Genomic DNA, 24,871 nt, shown 5'->3' with positions numbered 1-24,871 from the left:
CAAATGAACATATTTAGAAATCAGGAGTTCTCATGGACATCTTCAATTCCAGTTTATCCTCTCAGGTCTTATTCTTGCCTTCCTTCATTTTGTAAGTATTTGTTTTCTTTTCCACAGTGTAAACCTGACTGAACATTACTGACACATGTACTCATTTGCTTTATCCTCTAATGCTCCTCAATTTGTTTTAGAATTGCTTAGCTCATAGCACTAGAAAAACAAATTTACTAAAATATTTTGTGATTTTATTTGCACCCCACTCTCTTGACCAAGACTAATATTTGTCAAATTTTTATTCACAGGTTACTTGAATTAATGCTTTGCTTTTTTCCTCAGTGGGTTCACTTATTTCTTTGTGTTATAGTTTCCCTTTCTAATTCTATTGATTTAGCTGTGTTTGTGTATATATATACACACACTTATATAGGAATTATGCATTAACTTCCCAAAGTGAAAAATATGCAAAAGGTATACTTAGAACAGTTTCATTCCTCCCATATCTCTTCCCTTTGTATTTCTCCAGTAAAGGTAACCATGTATGTTGTTTTCCGATTTGTTTTTCTTGTATTACATTTCATGAAGGCAATTTTCTGTCTATTTCAATATTTTTCTTCATCTCTCCTTCATTCTTATCTAAAAGGTAGCATTCTAGATATGCATTTTTCTATTTTCGTTTATTTGCCTTCTGCCTACTTAACATTATGCCTGGAAATAATGAAACAGCAACATACACCTATTAAAACTTCTCACAATTTTCATGTGAGATCTATCTCAATGGTAATTTACTCATCACTTTATGAGAATGAGAGAAAATGCTGCTGTGTACATGTTTAAAATGTGAAATTTGGAGATTTCACAATAGATCTCTTTCTCTATTTCGTAGACTAAATGAATCTTTTTATGTAGCTTACAGTGAAGTTCTGGATGAAAATCTTATGGTTGAAAATAAAGATTCAGTAACAAAAGTCCAAGTAGAACAAACGAAACAAAGAACTTCTAGTATGGAGAGACGCAAGTGTAAGTATAATAATTATAGATATCTTTACACTATTTTATTTTATTTTTATTTTTTGAGATGTAGTCTCGCCCTATCACCCAGGGTGGAGATTGTGGTGCGATCTTGGCTCACAGCAACCTTCACCTCCCAGGGTCAAGCGATTCTTCTGCCACAGCCTCTTGAGTAGCTGGGATTACAGGTGCACACCACCACACTGGCTAATTTTTGTATTTTTAGTAGGGACTGGGTTTCACCCTGTTGGTCAGGCTGGTCTCAAACTCCTGACCTCATGATCCACCTGCCTTGGCCTCTGAAAGTGCTGGGATTACAGGCGTGAGCCACTGCTCCTGGTCCTTTACACTATTTTAAGTTAACTCATCAGAAGGTCTTTTTTCTTTGGGTCATGAATATTTGAACATAATGTAGAAATTTTATACTTTGACCTAAATGTTAATACTGCAAAATAACTAGAGAACTAAAGTGAAAGCTTTGATACCTTTTGATTGGTATTTGCATAGTCAGTGACTACTATGTAACAAGATTGCCTACACATGAGAATTTTCTGCTTCACATCCATGGTCTGTTTTAACGAATAGCTAGCTCACTGCTATAACTTCCTAGTCCTATTCCATTAATTTTACACAAATAAGAGGAAGTATTGCTGATTACTTGACGTATACAGAAGTTTTATCATAGATCTGTTTTTCTGTTTAGCGACTCTTACAACCCCGCAATCGCCTGTGGACATGGTTTTAGTTTCAAGAAGCCAATCTGAAACTAAAAATCTTGAAACTATCGGAAATGAGAGTTTTCATTGTAAGTAGTAAGTTTAAAATGTTATAAAATTATTTTCAATTATATTCAACAGCTCTTTTTATGGTTCATGAATATATCTACAACTTTTTTTTGTAATTATTTTGTATATACTTCTAGATCTATACTGGTCTGTACAATGACTGAATTAGATGTGTTAGTTTTTCCACTATGATTGTGAATTTCCTTGTTCCTTTTTATAATAATGTCAGGTTTTACTTTATATCTTATGACATTTTATTATTAATGTGTGTATAAATTTAAAATTAACAATCTTACTGGAAGAAATAAACTTTTGTCCTAATGAAGGGACCTGCTTTATCATTTTTATAGCTTTTGTTTGTTTGCCTTAAAAACTATCATGTATCCCTATAATCCCAGCACTTTGGGAGGTAAAGGTGGGCGAATCTCTTGAAGCCAGGAATTCAAGACCTGACTGGGCAGTGAAGTGAGACCCTCATCGCCACAAAAACAAAACAAAACCCAAAACAAACAAACAAAAAAAAACCCATCACATCTGCTATTAATGTCAATCTACCAACTTTCTTCTGATTGGTGTTCACATGATACATTTTATTTTTCATCCTGGTAACTTAACATTCCTGTTTCTTTGTGGTTTTTTTTTTTTTTTTCTGTATCTCTTGTATGAAGCTTATAGTTGTATATTTTTCAAATTTGGTCTAATATTTTTTATCTTTTAATTAGCTCTCATAAAACACATTTAGTCTTATTATTGATATTTCTATGTTTAAGTATACCATTTTCTTTGTCCTTCCTATTTTATCTGCCTGATAAGTTTCTTTTAGTCTCCTTTATGCTCTATTACTTAATATTATTACATACTTTTTTCTTGGACAAATGATACCAAATATTTTAAACTTTATTCTAAAGATACCTCTGTGTATGTATCTAAAAAGTAGCATAAAGCTTATACTTCAACTGGATGGTATCTATTAATAGTTTATTACCACAAAGTGTGATGTGCTTATATCATGTGAAGTGAGACAGTATTATTGAGTCATTAGCATATATTGCAAGTCTAGTACTTACACCACAGATCTGGTTTTCATTTAGTTCTTAAAAAGATTTTCTTATTGTATCCTAGAGTATGGGTGAAGAATTAGATGAAAATATTTTGCCTGACACTTAGAGCTGTTAGAAGAAAAAGACTCAGCAGTAAATATAATGATGAATATTATTAAGTAATTTTTAATTAAAGTTAATTTTGAATAAATTAAGCAGAATTTGGTTTATGGATGTGTATCATGTTAGGACTGTACAAACATTCATTAAATTGTGCTATTTAAAGTAGTATTTATTTATTGATTTTCTTTAATTTTTTGTTTGTTCTGACATTTACTAAGAGAGGCATGTTGAATTCTCCTCCTATTATTTTGGATTTATCTATTTCTTCTTGTAGTTTTGTCTTCTTTTTAAATGCTGCTTATGTTATTGGTGCATGTGTATAAAAATTCTGTATTTCTGGCAAACTCAACTTTTTCATTTTATGAAAGGAACCATCTGAATCTCTGGTAAGGTCATTTGCCTTAAATCCTATTGTGTCTGACATTGACATACTATGGTGATTTTTGTTAGTGTATGCGTGGTGTATCTCTTTTCATCTACTTGTTTTCTATATTTCTGGATTTTTATAATTTACTGACATGGCTTATAAATCACTTAGTTAGATTTTTTTTTTTTCTTTTTTTTTTTTTTACAAATCCAGTGTGAATGTCTTTTTGTATTCCTAGATATGTTTGAATGTTTTAATTTAAAATTATTATAATTATTGACATATTTGGATTTAAATATTTTGAGATGCTATTTGTTTTTTCTACCCAATCCATGTTTACTTTTCTTTAATTTATTTCTTTACGTTGGAATCTTTTTTTATTCATTCTGATTTTTAAAAAAATTTTTTTTGAGATGGAGTCTCGCTCTGTTGCCCAGGCTGGAGTGCAGTGGCCGGATCTCAGCTCACTGCAAGCTCTGCCTCCCAGGTTTACGCCATTCTCCTGCCTCAGCCTCCAGAGTAGCTGGGACTACAGTCGCCCGCCACCACGCCCGGCTAGTTTTTTTGTACTTTTTTAAATAGAGACGGGGTTTCACCGTGTTAGCCAGGATGGTCTCGATCTCCTGACCTCGTGATCCGCCCATCTCAGCCTCCCAAAGTGCTGGGATTACAGGCTTGAGCCACCGCGCCCGGCCTTCATTCTGATTTTTAAATCAATTATATCTGTTTTAAAATGTTTAAACTTTTAAAAAAGGGTTAATACTCTTAGAAAAATAAAATTGACTTTCAACTTTTTAAGTGTATGTAGTATACGAAGTAATAGAGTGTTTCCACATCCTTGCAGTAAAAACACTTTCATGATTTTTACATGTAACTTCATAGTTTATTTTGAAAATTAATTGGTCTTTTTTGTCATTTAATTGAATTGTGGTCATTTGCTTAAATTTTTATAAAAATGAATGGAAACTTTGATTTCTGGTATATTTTTAACAATTCAGAGGCTTCACAATAAAGCATTGTCACTTTTTATTATAGTCTAAGCCTCTCTTCCTTTTTATTTAAGATTTTAATTTATAATTGACATAATAATTGTACATATTCATGGGGTACAATATGGTGTTTTAGTCCATGTATACATAGTATAATGATTGAATCAGGGAAGTTACCATATATATCACTAGAAGAATTGATCATTTTTATGGTAATAACATTCAAAATCTTCCTGTCTAGCTATCTTGAATTATACACTATAATGTTATTTGCTGTAGTACCCTACTGTGTAGCAGAACACTAAAACTTATTCTTCATGTCTGACTGTAACTGTGTACCCATTAACAAGCCACTTGCAGTGCCTCCTCCCCCAACCCCTCCACAGCCTCTGATAAGCACTATTCTACTCTGTATTTCTATAAAATCAACTTTGTAAGATTCCACATACAAGTGAGATCATAGGGAGTTTGTCTTTCTTGCCTGGCTTGCACTTAACATAATGTCCTCTAGGTTCATCCATGTTATTGCAAATGACAGGACACCATTTCTGTTTTATGGCTGGTGGTATGATTTGGCTATGTCCCCACCCAAATCTCTTCTTGAATTGTACTCCTATAATTTCCACATGTTGTGGGAGGGACCCGGTGGGAGATAATGAATCAAGAGGGTGATTTCCCCCTTACTGCTGCTAGTGAATAAGTCTCTTGAGATCTGATGGTTTTATAAGGGGTTTCTGCTTTCACTTCTTCCTCATTCCCTTCTCTTGGCTGCCACCATGTGAGACGTGCCTTTCACCTTCCAACATGATTGTAAGGCCTCTCCAGTCATATGAAACTGTAAGTCCATTAAACCTCTTTCTTTTGTAAATTGCCCAGTTACAGATCTGTCGTTATCAGCAGCATGAAAATGTACTAATACAGCTGGATAGTATTCATTGCAGAACCATGAGCCAGTTAAACCTGTTTTCTTTGCAAATTACCCAGTTTCAGGTATTTTTTTTATTAGCAATGTGGAAGCAGACTAATACAAATCTGATTTTTAAAATGGGCTAAAGATGTGAATAGATATTTCTCAAAAGAAGACATACAAATGGCCAACAAATATATGAAAAAATGTTCAATGTCGCTAATCATCAGAGAAATTCAAATCAAAACCACAATGAGATATCACTTAATCCATGTCAGAATGGCTATTATAAAAATGACAAAAATAACAAAATCTTTCAAGGATATGGAGAAAGGGAACTCATACACTGTTTGTGGGTATATAAATTAGTGTAAACACTATGGAAATCAGTATGTTTTTTGTCCTTTGTTCTGTTAATGTGATGTGTCACATTTATTTGTTTGTGGATGTTGAACCATCTTTAATACCCTGATATGAATCCCACTCGATCATGGTAAATGATCTTTTTAATGTGTTGCTAAATTTGGTGTGTAAGTCTTTTGTTGAAAATATCTGCATAAATTTTCATCAGTGATATTGACCTATAGTTTTATTTTCTGTTGAGTCCACGTCTGTTTTTTTTTAATCAGAGTAATGCTGGCCTTGTAGAATGTGCTTGAAAATATTCGTTCCTCTTCAAGTTTTTGGGATAGTTTGAATGGAACTGGCATTAGTTCTTTAAATTTTGGTAGCAGTCAGCAGTGCATCAGGGTTCCTGGACTTTTCTTTGATGGAAGGCTTCTAATTATTGCCTTTGATTTTGTTTCTCATTATTGGTGTGTTGAGATTTTCTATTTCTTCACGATTCAATCTTGGTAACTTGCGTGTGTCCAAGAATTTATCCATTTCCTCTGGGTTTTGCAATTTGTTCGCATATAGTTGTTTGTAGTAGCCTCTTATGATTCTTTGTGTTTCTGTGACATCAGCTATAATGTTACCCTTTTCTTCTTTTGTTTTAGTTATTTGAATTTCCTCACTTTTATTTTTAGTCTATCTAAAAGTTTGTCAATTTTGTTTATCTTTTCAAAGTACAGCTCTTCGTTTTGTTCATCTTTTATATTTTTTAAATCTCTTTCTTGTTTATTTCTGCTCTGATTTTATTAGTTTGTTCCTTCTACTTATTTTGGGATTGTTCTTTATTTTGGTTCTTTGAGGAGAAATTTTAGGTTGTTTATTTGAGTTCTTTCTACTTTTATTCATGTAGGTGTTTATTGCTATTAACTTTATTTTAGGGCTTTTTTTTTCCCTATATTACATAGGTTTTGGTATGTTGTATTTTCATTTTTCGTTTGTCTCAAGGAATTTTTAAATTAAAACCTTTCTTTCCTTTGATGCATTGTTTTTTTTATGAACATGTTGTGTAGTTTTCATTTATTTGAACAGTTTCCAAAGTTCCTTCTGTTATTGATTCATAGTTTTATTCCATTGTAATCATAAAAGATACTTCATATGATTTCAATTAAAACATTTTTAAAAGTGGTTTTGTTGCTTAACATATGGTCTATCCTGGAGAATCTTCCATGTGCTATGGTGAAGAATGTGTATTCTCTAGCTGTTGGGTGACATGTACTATAAATGTCTATTAGGTTCATTTTGTCTAGAATGCAGTTTAAATTAAGTGTTTATTTTCATTTTTTATTTCAACTTTTCTTTCAGACACAGGTGTAGGGGGGTACATGTGCAGAATTGTTACGTGGGAATATTACACAATACTCGGGTTTGGAGTATTGATCCCATCACTTTGGTAGTAAGCATAGTACTACATAGATAGTTTTTAAACCCACCACCACCTTCCACCCTCTAGTAGTCCACAGTGCCTATTGTTCTCATATTTATATCCACATGTGCTCAGTACTTAGCTCCCACTTATAAATGAGAACATGCAGTATTCAGTTTTCTGTTCCTGTATTAATTTGTTTAGGATTATGCCCTCCACCTCCATCCATGTTGCTGCAAAGGATCCGATCTCATTCTTTCTAATGGGTGCATAGTATTGCATGGTATATATGTCCCATATTTCCTTTCTCCAATCTACCATAGTTGGTCAAGTAGATTGATTCTGTGTCTTTGCTATTGTGAATAGTACAGTAATGAACATATGAGTGCATGTGTTTTTTTGGTAGAATGATTTATATTCTCTTCAGTATATACCCAGTAATGGGACTGCTGGGCTGAATGGTAGTTCTGTTTTAATTTCTTTGAGAAATCTCCAAACTGCTATCTATAGTGGCTGAGCTAATTTACATTCCTACCAACAGTGTTTAAATGTTCCCTTTTATAGGCTGGGAACAGTGGCACATGCCAGTAATCCCAACACTTTGGGAGGCTGAGGTGGGCAGATCATTTGAGGTTAGGAGTTTGAGACTAGCCTGGCCAACATGGTGAAGCCCTATCTCTACTGAAAATACAAAAAAATTAGCCAGGTGTAGTAGCACATACCTGTAATCCCAGCTAACTGGGAAGCTGAGGCAGGAAAATCGCTTGAGCCCTGGGGGGCGGAGGTTGCACTGAGCTGAGATCGTGCCACTGCACTCCAGCTTGGGTGACAGAGTGAGACCCTGTCTCAAAAACGAAGTTCTCTTTTCCCCACCACCTTACCAGCATCTGTAGTTTTCTGACTTTTTAATAATAACCATTCTGACTGGTGTGAGATGGTATTGTGCTTTTGACTTGCATTACTCTAATGATTAGTGATGCTGATCATTTTTTCATATGCTTGTTGGCAGCATATATGTCTTGTTTTGGTAAGTGTCTGTTCATGTCTGTTGCCCATTTTTAATGGAGTTTTTTTCTTGTTGATTTGTTTAATTTCCCTATAGGTTCTGGATATTAGGTCTTTGTTGGATACATAGTTCATGAATACCTTCTCTGATTCTATAGATTGTCTGTTTGCTCGATGACCGTTTCTTTTACTGTGCAGAAGCTCTTTAGTTTAATAAAATCCTACTCGTCTATTTTTGTATTTGTTGCATTTGCTTTTGGGGACTTAGCCAAAAATTATTTGCCAAGGCCTATGTCAAGAAAAATATTTCCTAGGTTGTCTTCTAGGACTTTTATAGTTTGAGGTCTTACATTTAAATCTTTAATCCATTTTGTGTTAATACTCATATAAGGTGATAGATATGGGTTCAACTTCAATATTCTGCATAAGGTTAGGCAGTTATTCTAGCATCATTTATTGAATTGGGAGCCCTTTCCCCATTGCTTGGTCTTTTCAAATATCAGATGGCTGTAGGTATGGGGCTTTATTTCTGAGTTTTTCATTCTATTTTATTGGATTATATGTCTGTTTTTGTACCAGTACCAAACTGTTTTGGTTATTGTGGCTTTATAGTTAGTTTGAAGTTGGCTACTGTGATGCTTCTGGCTTTGTTCTTTTTGCTTAGTATTGCTTTGGTTATTTGGGCTGTTTTTTGCTCCATATAAATTTTAGAATAGTTTTTCCTAATTCTAGGAAGAATGGTGTTGTTAGTTTGATAGGTATAGCATTGAATCTGTAAATTACTTTGGGCAGTATGGCCTTTTTTACTGTATTGATAGTAAATAGTGCTGCAACAAACATATGCATGCAAGTATCTTTATAATAGAATGATTTAAGAAAAATGAACAAAACATCCCAGAAATATGGGATTATGTAAGGAGGCAAAATTAACCATTCATTGGCATTCCTGAGAAGTGTCTGTTAATGTCCTTTGCCCACTTTTTATGGTGTTTTATGTCATTGCAGCACTATTTATGATAGGAAAGTCATGGAATTAACCTAAATACCCATCAATGTCAAATTGGATAAAGAAAATGTGGTATATATATACCCTGGAATACTATGCAGTCATGAAAAGGAACCAGATCATGTCCTTTTACAGGGATATGGATGGAGTTGGAAACTATTATCCTCAGAAAACTAATGCAGGAACAGAAAACTAAATACCTCATGTTCTTACTTATAAGTGAGAGCTGATGGATGAGAATACATGGATACATGGTGGAGCAGGGATCAACACATACTGGGCACCTGTGGAACATGTGGTGGGAGGGAGAGTGTCAGGAAGAATAGCCAATGGATTCTGGGCTTAATACCTGGGTGATAAGATGATCTGTGCAGTAAACCACCATAGCACACATTTACCTATCAAACAAACCTGTACATCCTGCACATGTACCCCTGAACTTAAAATAAAAGATGAAGAAAAATAAAGAAAATTGGCCCCCAGTCTTTTCTGTCTTGTAAAGTTTCTGCTGAGAGTCTGTTGCTAGGCTGATGGAAGTCCTTCTCTAGGTGACTGGCACCTTCTCTCTAGCTGCCTCTAAGGATTTTTCTTTGGCAATCACTTTGATGAATCTGATGATTAATTGCCATGGGAATGGTTATCTTTTATAGTATCTGGCTAAAGTTCTCTGTATTTCTTGGATTTGCATGTTGACCTCTCTAGCGAGATTAGGAAAATATTTGTGGACTATATCCTCAAATATATTTTACAAGTTGCTTATTCTCCTCTCTCAGGAATGCCAATTAATTGTTAATTTTGCTTCCTTACATAATCCCATATTTCTGGGATGTTTTGTTCATTTTTCTTAATTGTTTTCTTTATTTTTTGTCTGACTCAGTTGATTCATAGAACCAGTCTTCGAACTCTGAGATTCTTTCCTCAACTTGGTCTATTCTGCTGTCAATACTTCTGACTGTATTACAAAATTCTTGTAGTGAGCTTTTCAGCTCAGGAAGTTCTGTTAATACTTCTGATTGTATTATGAAATTCTTGTAGTGAGCTTTTCAGCTCAGGAAGTTCAGTTTGGTTCTTCTTAAAAAGGGAATTTTGTCGTTCAGCTCTTTGTTTTAGTGGATTGTTTGGCTTTCTTGGATTAATTTTCAACTTTCTCCTTGATCTCAATGAGCTTCTTTGCCATCAAGATTCTGAATTCCATGTCTGTCATTTCAGACAATCTAGACTGGTTATGAACCATTACTAGGGAAGTAGTGGGCTCATTTGGAGGCAAGGCAACATTCTGGCTTTTTGAATTGCCAGGGTCCTTGTCCTGATTTGTTCTCATCTGGGAGGACTAGTATTCTTTTCATTGTGTTGTAAATTGAGCATAGTCCATTGGCTTTGCTTCTGGAAGTTTCAGAGGACTAAGGCTCTGTATAAGGTCTTTGCTGTAAAATCCTTGTTCTTGGTTTCACAGTGGGGAGAATTAGTAGTGATTTTTGGTGTTTTAGTTTGGGTTGCCATACAGCAGATGGTGCTTGAGAGCAATGAGCGGTAGATCGGCTCTTACCCACACATTTCCTTTGTGCATCTTCACATTTGCAACTGTGTTCTGCCATGTGAAGAGGACAAGTGTAACTCTCTCACCAGGCTTGCCCATGAGCCATGGGAGAACCACTGCCAACTACTGGCACTGTGCCCACAGTTTTGTTGTTGTGGTGGTGGTTAGATCTTCTGGGCCACAGGGCTCCCTTGGGGAGAGGTCTGGTGGGGAAACAGGCAACACCCTTTCTGGATCAACCTTGTGCAGGGAGGCATGGTTAGGTCTCACAACAGCTTGTGAGCCTGTACCCGTCAGATCTCTCGAGAGTGTGGGCCCCTGTCCTGTTCAAGTACCAAGTACAAATCTCAGCTCAACCCTTCTGAGCCACAGGCTACAGCCTGAGGGCTCTAAGGTCTGCTTGCAGCTCCCTCCTCCAGGCACTCAGGAATGGGTTCTGGGTGCAGTGTGGAATCCGAAGGGCTCCCAGGATGCCAGAATGCACTCAGGTGGAGCAAAACACCCAGACTGGGCAGTGGAGGCTGCATTATGTACATTCTCTTAGGGGACAGTCAGGGAAGGTTCCTGGGAAGGCCTGGCAGGCAGGTGGGCCTGCGGGTCAGATGTGCCCCAGTCCCACAGGGATGCATGACCTGTTTTCTCCTTGGTGGGTTCACAGCCTCTCAGAGAGAAACAGGCAGCCTTGGGGATGGATGCTTATGGCTGAGCTCTGCTGGGACTGGCCTGCACTCAAGGGTCCTCAGCTTTGCACCTGCTGCAGCTCTGTCTCCATCTAATCTTCAGGGAGATCTCCCCTGCCAGCTCACAGTTCCATGTGGGAGTGAGATCCCCTGCAACTAGGATCTCAGAGGTTTGCAGTAAGATTGAGCGGTCTCCCAGTCTCTTAACTCACCCCTTCCTCAGGCACCATTTGGTGCTGGGAAACAGCTGGAGTGCTCAGGTGCTCCTAGTTGGGTTCCCAGCTTCCTCCCTCTTTAGCCTCAGCATGTGATCTTTTCTCCATTCACATTTGGTGTTTTCTGTCCAGAGATTGTTCAAATTATGTTGGTATAGTCGAAATTGTGAGCTCTATCTATGGAATCAGCAGTTCCTGGTTGCATCTAGTCAGTTGTCTTGGAAAATGTAAGAGTTAAAGAAAAAGGAAAGAAACACGATAAATGGCTAAACAGTCAAAGACAGGTTTATTTTGGAGAATAAACTGCAGAGCAGTTTCTGGACAATTTCGGACAGGAGCATTCTCTCTTACAGACTAAGAGTATTTAAGGGTTCAGGGAGAGAGAGCTTATCACAGGGTAGGAATATTTCTTTGTGAAGAAGTTTATTGCAGGGTTGGAATGTCTCTGGTCGGAGGGGAGGTTATCTTGGGGCTGGCATGTCTCTGGCTGGAGAGGGTTTTATCTTAGGGTTAGAATGTTTCTGGTTGGAGATGTCATTGTGGTTTATGGTCATGCTGACATTAGCCATTAGACTGATGCCTTTTGGGAGGATTCAGACAGTTTTTTAAAGGGGAACTTTAAAGTGGCGGTGCTTGTCCAAGATGGCAATGCTCCTGCTCTGTCAGAAAAATTTCCGGTGTTTCTTTGTTGAATTTTTGTCTGGATGATCTGAAAGTGCAGTGTTGAATTCCCCTCCTACTATTGTATTGCATTCAGTCTCTTTTAGTCTGTTAATATTTGCTTTATATATTTAGGTGCTCCAGTGTTGTGTGTACATATATTTATAATTGTTACGTCCTCCTGTTGTATTGAGCCCTTTATCATAATATAATGGCTTGATTTATATTTTTAAAATAATTTTTAACTCAAAGTGTATTTTATCTGATATAAATATAGCTACTCCTGCTCTTTTTTGGTTTCCCTTTGGTTGGAAGATCTTTTTCCAACCCTTTTTTTCAGCTTATGAATGTCTTTATAGGTGAAGTAGATTTTCTATAGGCCACATATAGTTGGATCTTATTTTTTTCATTCAGCCACTCTATGTCTTTAAATTGGAGAATTTTGTCCTTTAACATTCACAGTTATTATGCATAAATAAGGTCTTACTATTGATATCTTGTTGCTAATTTTACTGTGGCTTTGTAAATCTTCTCTTTCTTTCCTACTTTCTTTCTGTCTTCCTTTGTGGTTGTTTTTCTCTGATGGTATGTTTTAATTCATTGCCTTTTGTTTTTAGTGTATCTATTATAGGCTTTCACTTTGTGGTTACCATGAGGCTTACGGAAAACATCTTATGTAACTAATTATTTTAACCTGATGACAAGTTAACATTGGTCACAAAGAAAAGAGAAACAAAACTAAAAAATACTTTATACTTTACTCCTCACATTTTGACTTTTAGATATCTCAATTTCTATATTTTTATATTGCCTAATGCATAATACATTTTTCTAGTTATTATTTTTAATAGTTTTGTCTGTCTTCAAACTAAACATATGAGTCCTTTATATACCACAGTTACAGTATTAGAGTATTCTGAATTTGTATGGTTTCTATTAGCAGAGATTTTTAAATAATTTCTGATGTTTCATTGTTACACATTAGCATCCTTTGCCATCAGATTGAGTAACTTCCTTTAGTATTTCATATAAAACAGGTTTGGGTGTGATAAGTTTTCTCACCTTTTATTTGTCTAGGAAAATCTTTATCATTCCTTCATGTTAGAAGGATAGCTTTGTTGAATACACTATTTTAGGTTGTCAATTCTTTTCCTTCAGCATTTTGAATATGTCATCTCACTTCCCCCTAACCTGTAAAATTATTAATATTTTTTAAATCTGGGACCTGAAGTCACTTTAGTCAGCTGGTGGTGAAGAGGTATAGGACTCAGGTTCCTCTTGCTGGGGCAGCTGATTCCCTTGGCGCTGGGGTGAGTCTCAATGCTCCCTCTGTGAGCACTGGCCTAGAATGAAGGACCACATGGTTCTAACCTGGTGCTGTGTTTTACTGTAGCAAAGCTGATACTAAGTTCCAATACAGTCCCCACCCCTGACACTTTCCTCTCCTTCAAGAAGAAAGATTTTGTTACACACTGTGCCGCTTGGGTTTGGGGGAGGGGTGTGAGACTGTATTTTCTGCTCTCTTCAATGAATATTTTCTTGTTATTATGCTAAAACCAGGTGCTGTGACCTCTCACATGATTCCTTTAGTTCTTGTGAAGGTGTTTTCTTGCATGGATAGTCATTCAGTTTGATGTTCCTATGGATAGATAGGGTTCTTCCTCCATCTTGCTCTGGTGATTCTATCTCAAAGCCTTTCTTCATATAGCTGAGAAAATGGGTGAGATTTTTTTAACCAAAGGAAAAATCTTACACCTGAATATAAATTTTAAACTCAAAAAGCCCATCTCAAATTACAAATGTTGCAATTTCTGGAAAACGGTATATAACAATTTGACTATAATACATGTATGTGTGGATTTCTGTGAGTTTATTTTTGAATTTATTGAACTTCTTGATGTGAAGATTAATGCTTTGACAAAATTTGCGAACTTTTCGTTCATTGTTTATTAAAAATTTTTCTTCTTCTCTTCCTCTCTTCTCCTTCTGGAATGACCGTTATGTATATGTTGGTACACTTGGATGGTGGTCCACCAATTTCTGAGGCTCTGTTAATTTTCTTCATTCCTTTTTCTTTATGTTTCTCTCACTAGGTAATTTCAACTTATTTGTCTTTAATTTCACTGCCTTTTAAAATATTCCTTTGATTCCATCTTTCTATTTCAGTTATTGCGGTTTTCAACTCCAGATTTTCTATTTGGTTGCTTTGGGAAATTTATATCATGCTATTGATATTCTTTCACAGTGATATATTATTACACTTTTCTTTAATTCTTTAGGTATTATTCTCTTTAGTTATTTGAATATTTTTATAATAGCTGATTTAGAATATTTGTCTAGTAAGTCCAACATCTTGGCTTCTTCAGGGAGGGTTTTTTAAACTGATCTATTTTTCTTTTGTGTATTGGCTAATTTCTTATTTCTGTGCATGTCTGATAATTTTTTGTTTAAATTTTAAATAATATAATGTGAAATTCTGAATATTGGATTACTCTTCTTCCCCAGGGTTTGTTATTTTGCTGTTTTTGTTATTTGTTTGATTCGTGCATTTCTTGGACTAGTTTTGTAAAGTTTGTATATTTTGTTGTTTGTAACTACTGAAGTCTGTTTAGTTAGCTTAGTGATCAGCTAATGACTAGACAGAGATTTCCTTAAATGTGTTAAATTGATGTCTCCCACCCTTGTAGAGGGGCTCCCTGTGTGTCCCTGTGTGTCTTGAGGCATGCTTTCAATGCTGAGATAAGAAGTTTGTAATTCTGCCTTAGCCTTCATTTCCTGCTTGCTCAGAACCTCAAGGTCAGTTAGAGGTGAGAGATCTAGGAATATTCACATCTTTCCTAAACCTGTACACAGGTATACGTATGTTTTGTCTATTAGATTCCCTGAGACATGTTAGAGCTTTATAGAGCCACTCCTTATGGACATCTAATTTCCCAGTTTTTCTTTTTGAGATTTTGATGGTCAGCCCCAACCTGGTAATGCTCATCACACACCTACTATGTTAGGCAGTTACCACTGATCATTTTTTGACAAATGCCCTAGCATGAGGGATATTCTGCACAAAGAAAGCTCTAAGTCAGGTCAAATAGATATATACCTTGATAGTGCATCTTTTCAGGAAGCTGTCAGATACATCATCAAATAGTGGTTATTCTTTAGGAATGGTGCTTTTGGGGATCCTCAAACTTATTTTGCCCTCTCTAGGGGTTGTTAGGCAGCTAGATTTCACAGCTATTATAGTTGTGAGGCAGTTGGTTGACTGGGCTACCAAGGATCTCGAGTGAGGGGAATGGAATTAGGGCATATTAACATGCTAACTGTTACCAAGATCAGCCATTAGAAAATGTATTTGTTCTATGATGACTGTACACATATTTTCAATTGCACCAACATTATACAAGGTTTTTCTTTTTCCAGATTCTCACCAACATTTGTTATCTTTTGTGTTTTTTGTAATAGTTGTTCTAATAGGTGTGAGGTAATATCTAATTGTGGCTTTAATTTGCATTTCCCTGATGATTAAAAATGTTGACCATTTTTTCATATACTTATGTGTCTTCTTTTTTGTTTGTTTGTTTTTGAGAGACAGAGTCTCGCTCTGTTGCCTGGGCTGGAGTACAGTGGTGCGATCTTGGCTCCCTGCAACCTCCACATCCTGGGTTCAAGTGATTCTCCTGCCTTAACTTTCCAAGTAGCTGGAACTACTGGTGCATGCCACCATGTCCAGCTAATTTTTGTATTTTTTTAGTAGAGATGGGGTTTCACTATATGTTGGCCAGGCTGGTCTCGAACTCCTGATTTCAAGTGATCTGCCTGCCTTGGTCTCCCAAAGTGCTGGGATTACAGGCATGAGCCACAGCATCTGAACTATGTGTCTTCTTTTGAGAAATATGTATTAGTCTTTTTGTACACCTTTAAATAGGGTTGTTTCTTAATATTCAATTGATTGCATTCCTTACATATTTTGACTATTAACTCCTTATCAGATCTATAGTTGCAAACATCTCCCATTCTGTAGGTTGTCTCTTCATTCTGTTGATTGTTTTGTTTTCTGTGCAGGAACTTTTTAGTTTGATACAGTTTTCTTATTCTATTTTTGCTTTTGGGGTTGTATAAAAAAATCATTGCTAAGACCAATGTCAGGGAGCTTTTTCCCTATGTTTCTTCTAGTAGTTTTATTGTTTTATATTTATTATGGCAGTTCCTCAAAATATTAAAAATAGAATTACCATCAGATCCAGCAGTTCCATTTCTGGGCATACAGTCAAAAGAAATTAAATTTGTATGTCAAAGAGATATCTGCAATCCTATGTTTATTGCAGCATTATTCACAGTAGACAAGATGTGGAATTGACTTAAGTGTCTGTATTAGTCCATTCTCATGCTGCTATGAAGAAATACCTGAGACTGGGTAATTTATGAAGAAAAGAGATTTAATTGACTCACAGTTCTGCATGGCAAGGGAGGCCTCAGGAAACTTACAATCATGGCAGAAGGGGAAGTGAACATACCCTTCTTTACAAGGCAGCAGGAGAGAGAAGTGCCTATCAAAGGGGAAAAGCCACTCCTGAAACCATCAGATCTTGTGAGAACTCATAATCATAAGGATAGCATGGGGGTAACTGCCCCCATGACTCAATCACCTCCCACTGGGTCCCTCCCATGTCATGTTGGGATTATGGAAACTACGATTCAAGATGAGATTTGGGTGTGGAGAGCCAAACCATATCATTCCACCCGGCCCCTCCAAAGTCTCATGTCCTAACCTTTCAAAACACAATCATACCCTTCCAACAGTCCCCCAAAGTCTCAACTCATTCCATCATTAACTCAAAAGTCTAAGTACTTGTGAGACAAGGCAAGTCCCTTCTGCCTATCAGCCTGTAAAAGTAGAGACTTACTTTCCAGATACAATGGGGGAACATGAACTGGGTAGATACACCCATTCCAAATAGGATTAATTGGCCAAAACAAAGAGGCTACATTCCCCATGCAAATTCAAAATCCAATAGGGCAGTCATTAAATTTTAAAGTTTCAAAATGATCTCCTTTGACTTCATGTCTCACATCCAGGGCACACTGATGCAAGAGGTGGACTCCCAGGGCCTTAGGCAGCTCCACCCTTGTGACGTTTTGGGATATAGCCCCATGCCCAGCTGCCTTCACAGCTGGCCTTGAGTGTCTGCAGCTTTTCCAGGCACATGGTGCAAGCTGTCAGTGAATCTACCATTCTGGGGTCTGGAGAATGGTGACCCTCTTCTCACAGCTCCACTAGGCAGTGCCCCAGTGGGCACTGGGGCACTGTGTGGGGGCTCCAACCCCACATTTCCCTTCTACACTGCTGTAGCAGAGGTTCTCCATGAATGCTCCCCACTTGCAGCAAACTTCTGCCCGGACATCCAGGCATTTCCATACATCCTCTGAAATCTAGGCAGAGGTTCCCAAATCTCAATTATTCTGTATACCCGCAGGCTCAAAACCATGTGGAAGCTGCCAAGGCTTGGGGCTTGCACCCTCTGAAGCAATGATCTGAGCTGTACCTTGGTCTGTTTTAGCCATGGCTGGAGCTAAAGCAGCTGGGATGTAGGGCACCATGTCCTGAGGCTGCATGAAGCAGGGGCACCTGGGCCTGATCCAGGAGACTATTTTTTCCTCCTAGGCCTCTGGACCTATGATGGGAGGGGCTGCTGTGAAGGTCTCTGGCATGCCTTGGAGACTTTTCCCCATTGTCTTGGTGATTAACATTAGCTCCTTCTTACTTATGCAAATTTCTGCGGCAGGCTTGAATTTCTCCCCAGAAAATGGGTTTTTCTTTTGTATTGTATCATCAGGCTGCAAATTATTCAAACTTTTATATTCTGCTTCCTCTTGAACACTTTGCTGCTTAGAAATTTCTTCTGCCAGATACCATAAATCATCTCTCTCAAGTTCAAAATTCCACAGATCTGTAGGGCAGGGGCAAAATGCTACCAGTCTCTTTGCTAAAGCATTGCAAGAGTCACCTTTATTCCAGTTCCCAACAACTGCTTCATCTCCATCTGAGACCACCTCAGCCTGGACTTCATTGTCCATATCACTATCAGCATTTTGGCCAAAGCCATTTAACAAGTCTCCAGGAATTTCCAAACTTTCCCACATCTTTCTGCCTTCTTTTAGGCCCTCTAGACTGCTCCAACCTCTTCCTGTTACCCAGTTCTAAAGTTGCTTCTACATTTTGGTTATCTTTATGGCAGTGCCTCACTACTTTGGTACCAATTTACTGTATTAGTTCATTCTCAAACTGCTATGAAGAAATACCTGAGACTAGGTAATTTATAAAGAAAAGAAGTTAATTTACTCACAGTTCTGCATGGCTGGGATGGCCTCAGAAAACTTACAATTATGGTGGAAGGGGAAGCAAAGACATCCTCCTTCACAAGGTGTCAGGACAGAGAAGTGCTGAGTAAAGGGGTAAAACCCCTTATAAAACCATCATCTCTCATAAGAACTCATTTACTATCAAGAGAATAGCATGGAGGTTGCTGCCCTCATCATTCAATCACCTCCCACTGAGTCCCTCCCATGACACATGGGGATTATGGGAACTACTATTCAAGATGAGATTTTGGCGGGGACACACACAAACCATATCAGTGTCCTTTGAAAAATTAATAGATAAAAATGTGCCGTATATATACTCAATGAAATATTACGTGGCCTTAAATAAAGAAATGCTGTCAGTTGCAACAGCACTGAAGAACCTGGAGGATATTATGCAAGTGAAATAATCCAGTCCCATAAAGACATATATTCCACAGATCTGTAGGGCAGGGGCAAAATGCTACCAGTCTCTTTGCTAAAGCATTGCAAGAGTCACCTTTATTCCGGTTCCTACAAGTCTTGGTAGGTTACATATTTGTATGAATTTATCCATTTCTTCTAGATTATTCAGTTTTTTGGTGTACAATTGTTCATAATAGTCTTATAATTTTTTTGTATTTCTGTGGTCAGTTGTAATGTCTCTTCTCTCATTTATAATTATATTTGTTTGAATTTTCTTTTTTGTATAGCTAAAATTTTGCCAATTTTGTTTATCCTTTCAAAGAATAAGCTCTTAGTTTTGTTGACGATTTTTAGAATTTTTCTAGTCTCTATTGCATTTAGTTCTGCTCTGATCTTCATTATTTTCTTCCTCCTATTAACTGTGGACTTAGTTTGCTCTTTGTTTTCTAGTGTTCCATGACATGTACTGCTAGATTTTTATATTTGAGGTCTTTCTTTTTTTCTTAATATATACATTCATTGCTATAAACCTCCCTGTTGGGACTGCTTTTGCATAATTTCCTTTTTTTTCGAGTTAATATTAGTTTTATTCTCTATGAGTTCTCAAAATCTCACTTGTAAGACTTGCCCTTGAATAATGAATTATGTGCTTATGGCATACACCTGTCTACTATTTTATATCATGTTGTGTCTGTGTGCAATACACGCATGATCTAAATGAAGGTGTAAGATGAATTAAATACTCCCTAGTGCCGAAAGAAAGAACTGATATTGATTAAAATTTGTTTCTATAGCAAAAGAGAAATTTCACACAAGTCAAATTGTTCAGTATTCAATATACTTAAATAGTTAAACACAAAAATAATGAATAATAAATAAATACCTTGCGGGGAAATGGGTAGTTTGTATTTAATTTTTGGAAGCAATTATTTCATTAAAAAGAACTGTCTTCATCAGAGATATTAGCATCTGAAGACCTTTCAGATGCTAACACCTCAAGTGTGTTCAGAACTAGGCAAAACTGTAACACACGTGAGTAAAACCATATAATTCAACACAAAGTATGAGTCAATAAGGAGTATTATTCATTTGGAATCTGGAACAGCGTACCTCTCTCAAGACCTTCAAATTCATTTTTAAAATCCTCTAGTGGCCTTCAGAACAAGTCTGCTGCCTAGATATGAGTATTTATCTCTTTTTTCTTTATTATTATACTTTAAGTTCTAGGGTACATGTGCACAATGTGCAGGTTTCTTACATATGTATACATGTGTCATGTTGGTGTGCTGCACCCATTAACTCGTCATTTACATTAGGTATATCTACTAATGCTATCCCTTTCCCTCCCACCTCCCCACAATAGGCCCTGATGTGTGATGTTCCCCTTCCTGTGTCCAAGTGATCTCATTGTTTAATTCCCACCTATGAGTGAGAACATGCGGTGATTGGTTTTCTGTTCTTGCGATAGTTTGCTGAGAATGCAACTGCTGAGATGCAGTTTCCAGCTGCATCCATGTCCCTACAATGGACACGAACTCATCCTTTTTCATGGCTGCATAGTATTCCATGGTGTGTATGTGCCACATTTTCTTGATCCAGTCTATCACTGATGGACATTTGGGTTGATTCCAAGTCTTTGCTATTGTGAATAGTGCCGCAATAAACATATGTGTGCATGTGTCTTTATAGCAGCATGACTTACAATCCTTTGGGTATATACCCAGTAATGGGATGGCTGGGTCAAATGGTATTTCTAGTTCTAGATCCTCGAGGAATTGCCACAATGTCTTCCACAATGGTTGAACTAGTTTACACTCCCACCAACGGTATAAAAGTGTTCCTATTTCTCCACATCCTCTCCAGCACTTGTTGTTTCCTGACTTTTTAATGATTGCCATTCTAACTGGTGTGAGATGGTATCTCATTGTGGTTTTGATTTGCGTTTCTCTGATGGCGAGTGATGATGAGCATTTTTTCATGTATCTGTTGGCTGTATAAATGTCTTCTTTTGAGAAGTGTCTGTTCATATCCTTTGCCCACTTTGTGATGGGGTTGTTTGTTTTCTTCTTGTAAATTTGTTTGAGCTCTTTGTAGGTTCTGGATATTAGCCATTTATCAGATGAGTAGATTGCAAAAATGTTCTCCCATTCTGTAGGCTGTCTGTTCACACTGATGGTAGTTTCTTTGGCTGTGCAGAAGCTCTTTAGTTTAATTAGATCCTATATGTCAATTTTGGCATTTGTTGCCATTGCTTTTGGTGTTTTAGGCATAAAGTCCTTGCCCATGCCTATGTCCTAAATGGTATTGCCTAGGTTTTCTTCTAGGCTTTTTATGGTTTTAGGTCTAACAGTTAAGTCTCTAATCCATCTTGAATTAATTTTTATATACAGTGTAAAGAACGGATCCAGTTTCAGCTTTCTACTTGTGGCTAGTCAATTTTCCCAGCACCAGTTATTAAACAGGGAATCCTTTCCCCATTTCTTGTTTCTCTCAGGTTTGTCAAAGATCAGATGGCTGTAGATGTGTGGTATTATTTTGGAGGGCTCTGTTCTGTTCCATTGGTCTATATCTCTGTTTTGGTACCAGTACCATGCTGTTTTGGTTACTGTAGCCTTGTAGTATAGTTTGAAGTCAGGTAGTGTGATGCCTCCAGCTTCGTTGTTTTGGCTTAGAATTGTCATGGCAATGCATGCTCGTTTTTGGTTCCATATGAACTTTAAAGCAGTTTTTTTTCCAATTCTGTGAAGAAACTCATTGGTAGCTTAATGGGGATGGCATTGAATCTATAAATTCTCTTGGGCAGCATGGCCATTTTCACGATATTGATTCTTCCTATTCAAAAACATGGTATGTTCTTCCATTTGTTTGTGTCCTCTTTTATTTCATTGAGCAGTGGTTTGTATTCTCCTTGAAGAGGTCCTTTAATCCCTTGTAAGTTGGATTCCTAGGTATTTTATTCTCTTTGAAGCAATTGTGAATGGAAGTTCATTCATGATTTGGCTCTCTGTTTGCCTGTTATTGGTGTATAAGAATGCTTGTGATTTTTGCACATTGATTTTGTATCCTGAGCCTTTGCTGAAGTTTCTTATCAGCTTAAGGAGATTTTGGGCTGAGACGATGAGGTTTTCTAAATATACAATCATGTTATCTGCAAACAGGGACAATTTGACTTCTTCTTTTCCTAATTGAATACTCTTTATTTCTTTCTCTTGCCTGATTGCCTTAGCCAGAACTTCCAACACTATGTTGAATAGGAGTGGTGAGAGAGGGCATCCCTGTCTTGTGCCAGGTTTCAAAGGGAATGCTTCTAGTTTTTGCCCATTCAGTATGATATTAGCTGTGGGTCTGTCATAAATAGCTCTTGTTATTTTGAGATATGTTCCATCAATACTGAATTTATTGAGAGTTTTTATCATGAGGGGCTGTTGAATTTTGTCAAAGGCCTTTTCTGCATCTGTTGAGATAATCATGTGGTTTTTGTCTTTGGTTCTGTTTATATGCTGGATTACGTTTATTGATTTGCGAATGTTGAACCAGCCTTGCATCCCAGGGATGAAGCCCACTTGATCATGGTGGATAAGCTTTTTGATGTGCTGCTGGATTCTGTTTTCCAGTGTTTTATTGAGGATTTTCGCATCAATGTTCATCAGGGATATTGGTCTAAAGTTCTCTTTTTCTGTTGTGTCTCTGCCAGGCTTTGGTATCAGGATGATGTTGGCCTCGTACAATGAGTTAGGGAGGATTCCCTCTTTTTCTATTGATTGGAATAGTTTCAGAAGGAATGGTACCAACTCCTCCTGATACCTCTGGTAGAATTCGGCTGTGAATCCGTGTGGTCCTGGACTTTTTTTGGTTGGTAGGCTATTAATTGTTGCCTCAATTTCAGAGCCTGTTATTTGTCTCTTCAGGGATTCAACTTCTTCCTGGTTTAGTCTTCGGATAGTGTATGTGTCCAGGAATATATCCATTTCTTCTAGGTTTTCTAGTTTATTTGTGTAGAGGTGTTTATAGTATTCTCTGATGGTAGTTTGTATTTCTGTGGGGTCCGTGGTGATATCCCCTTTATCATTTTGTATTGCATCTATTTGATTCTTCTCTCTTTTCTTTTTTATTAGTCTTGCTAGTGGTCTATCAATTTTGTTGATCTTTTCTTTTCTTTTTTTTTTTTTTTTTTTTGAGACTGAGTCTCGCTCTGTCACCCAAGCTGGAGTGCACTGGCCAGATCTCAGCTCACTGCAAGCTCCGTCTCCCGGATTCACGCCATTCTCCTGCCTCAGCCTCCCGAGTAGCTGGGACTACAGGCGCCCGCCACCTCGCCCGGCTAGTTTTTTTTTTTTTTTAATATTTTTTAGTAGAGACGGGGTTTCACCATGTTAGCCAGGATGGTCTTGATCTCCTGACCTTGTGATCCGCCTGCCTCGGCCTCCCAAAGTGCTGGGATTACAGGCTTGAGCCACCGCGCCCGGCCGATCTTAGTTATTTCTTGCCGTTTGCTAGCTTTTGTATGTGTTTGCTCTTGCTTCTCTAGTTCTTTTAATTGTGATGTTAGGGTGTCAATTTTAGATCTTTCCTGCTTTCTCTTGTGGGCATTTAGTGCTATAAATTTCCCTCTACCCACTGCTTTAAATGTGTCCCAGAGATTCTGGTATGTTGTCTCTTTGTTCTCATTGGTTTCAAAGAACATCTTTATTTCTGCCTTCATTTCGTCATGTACCCAGTAGTCATTCAGGAGCAGGTTGTTCAGTTACCATTGAGTTTCTTAGTCCTGAGTTCTAGTTTGTTTGCACTGTGGTCTGAGAGACATTTGTTATAATTTCTGTTCTTGTACATTTGCTGAGGAGTGCTTTACTTCCAAATATGTGGTCAATTTTGGAATAAGTGCAGTGTGGTGCTGAGAAGAATGTATATTCTGTTGATTTGGGGTGGAGAGTTCTGTAGATATCTGTTAGGTCCGCTTGGTGCAGAGTTGAGTTCAGTTCCTGGATATCCTTGTTAACTTTCTGTCTTGTTGATCTGTGTAATGTTGACAGTGGGGTGTTGAAGTCTCCCGTTATTATTGTATGGGAGTCTAAGTCTCTTTATAAGTCTCTAAGGACTTGCTTTATGAATCTGGGTGCTTCTGTATTGGGTGCATATATATTTAGGATAATTAGCTGTGTTGAATTGATCCCTTTACCATTATGTAATGGCCTTCTTTGTCTCTTTTGATCTTTGTTGGTTTAAAGTCTGTTTTATCAGAGACTAGGATTGCAACCCCTGCTTTTTTTTGTTTTCCATTTGCTTGGTAGATCTTCCTCCATCCCTTTATTTTGAGCCTATGTGTGCCTCTGCACGTGAGATGGGTCTCCTGAATATAGCAGACTGATAGTTCTTGACTCTTTATCCAGTTTGCCATTCTGTGTCTTTTAATTGGACCATTTAGTCCATTTACATTTAAGGTTAATATTGTTATGTGTGAACTTGATCCTGTCATTATGATATCAGCTGGTTATTTTGCTCATTGGTTGATGCAGATTCTTCCTAGCATCGATGGTCTTTACATTTTGGCATGTTTTTGCAATGGCTGGTACTGGTTGTTCCTTTCCATGTTTAGTGCTTCCTTCAGGATCTCTTGTAGGGCAGGCCTGGGGGTGACAATATCTCTAAGCATTTGCTTATCTGTAAAGGATTTTATTTCTCCTTCACTTATGAAACTTAGTTTGGCTGGATATGAAATTCTGGGTTGAAAATTCTTTTCTTTAAGAATGTTGAATATTGGCCCCCACTCTCTTCTGGCTTGGAGAGTTTCTGCCGAGAGATCTGCTGTTAGTCTGATGGGCTTCTGTTTGTGGGTAACCTGATCTTTCTCTCTGGCTGCCCTTAACATTTTTTCCTTCATTTCAACTTTGGTGAATCTGACAATTACGTGTCTTGGAGTTGCTCTTCTCAAGGAGTATCTTTGTGGTGTTCTCCATATTTCCTGAATTTGAATGTTGGCCTGCCTTGCTAGGTTGGGGAAGTTCTCCTGGATAATATCCTGCATGGTGTTTTC

At 37.3% G+C, this 24,871-nt stretch overlaps 1 protein-coding gene across 1 annotated transcript in view; it reads left to right on the top strand.

The window, feature by feature from the left end:
• CCDC7 (coiled-coil domain containing 7) overlaps positions 1 to 24,871 on the top strand; it is a 438,580-nt gene that overhangs the window by 189,778 nt on the left and 223,931 nt on the right. The window contains exons 20-21 of the mRNA XM_033208742.1: positions 907 to 1,017; positions 1,712 to 1,813. Of these exons, the coding sequence (XP_033064633.1) occupies positions 907 to 1,017; positions 1,712 to 1,813 (213 nt within the window). The remainder of the gene's footprint in view (positions 1 to 906; positions 1,018 to 1,711; positions 1,814 to 24,871) is intronic.

This window comes from Trachypithecus francoisi, unplaced genomic scaffold, assembly GCF_009764315.1.
Source record: "Trachypithecus francoisi isolate TF-2019V2 unplaced genomic scaffold, Tfra_2.0 Lachesis_group9, whole genome shotgun sequence".
Classification (NCBI taxonomy): Eukaryota; Metazoa; Chordata; class Mammalia; order Primates; family Cercopithecidae; genus Trachypithecus; species Trachypithecus francoisi.
Note: the sequence above shows the minus strand (reverse complement) of the source record. Positions and strands in the feature narration are given on the sequence as shown.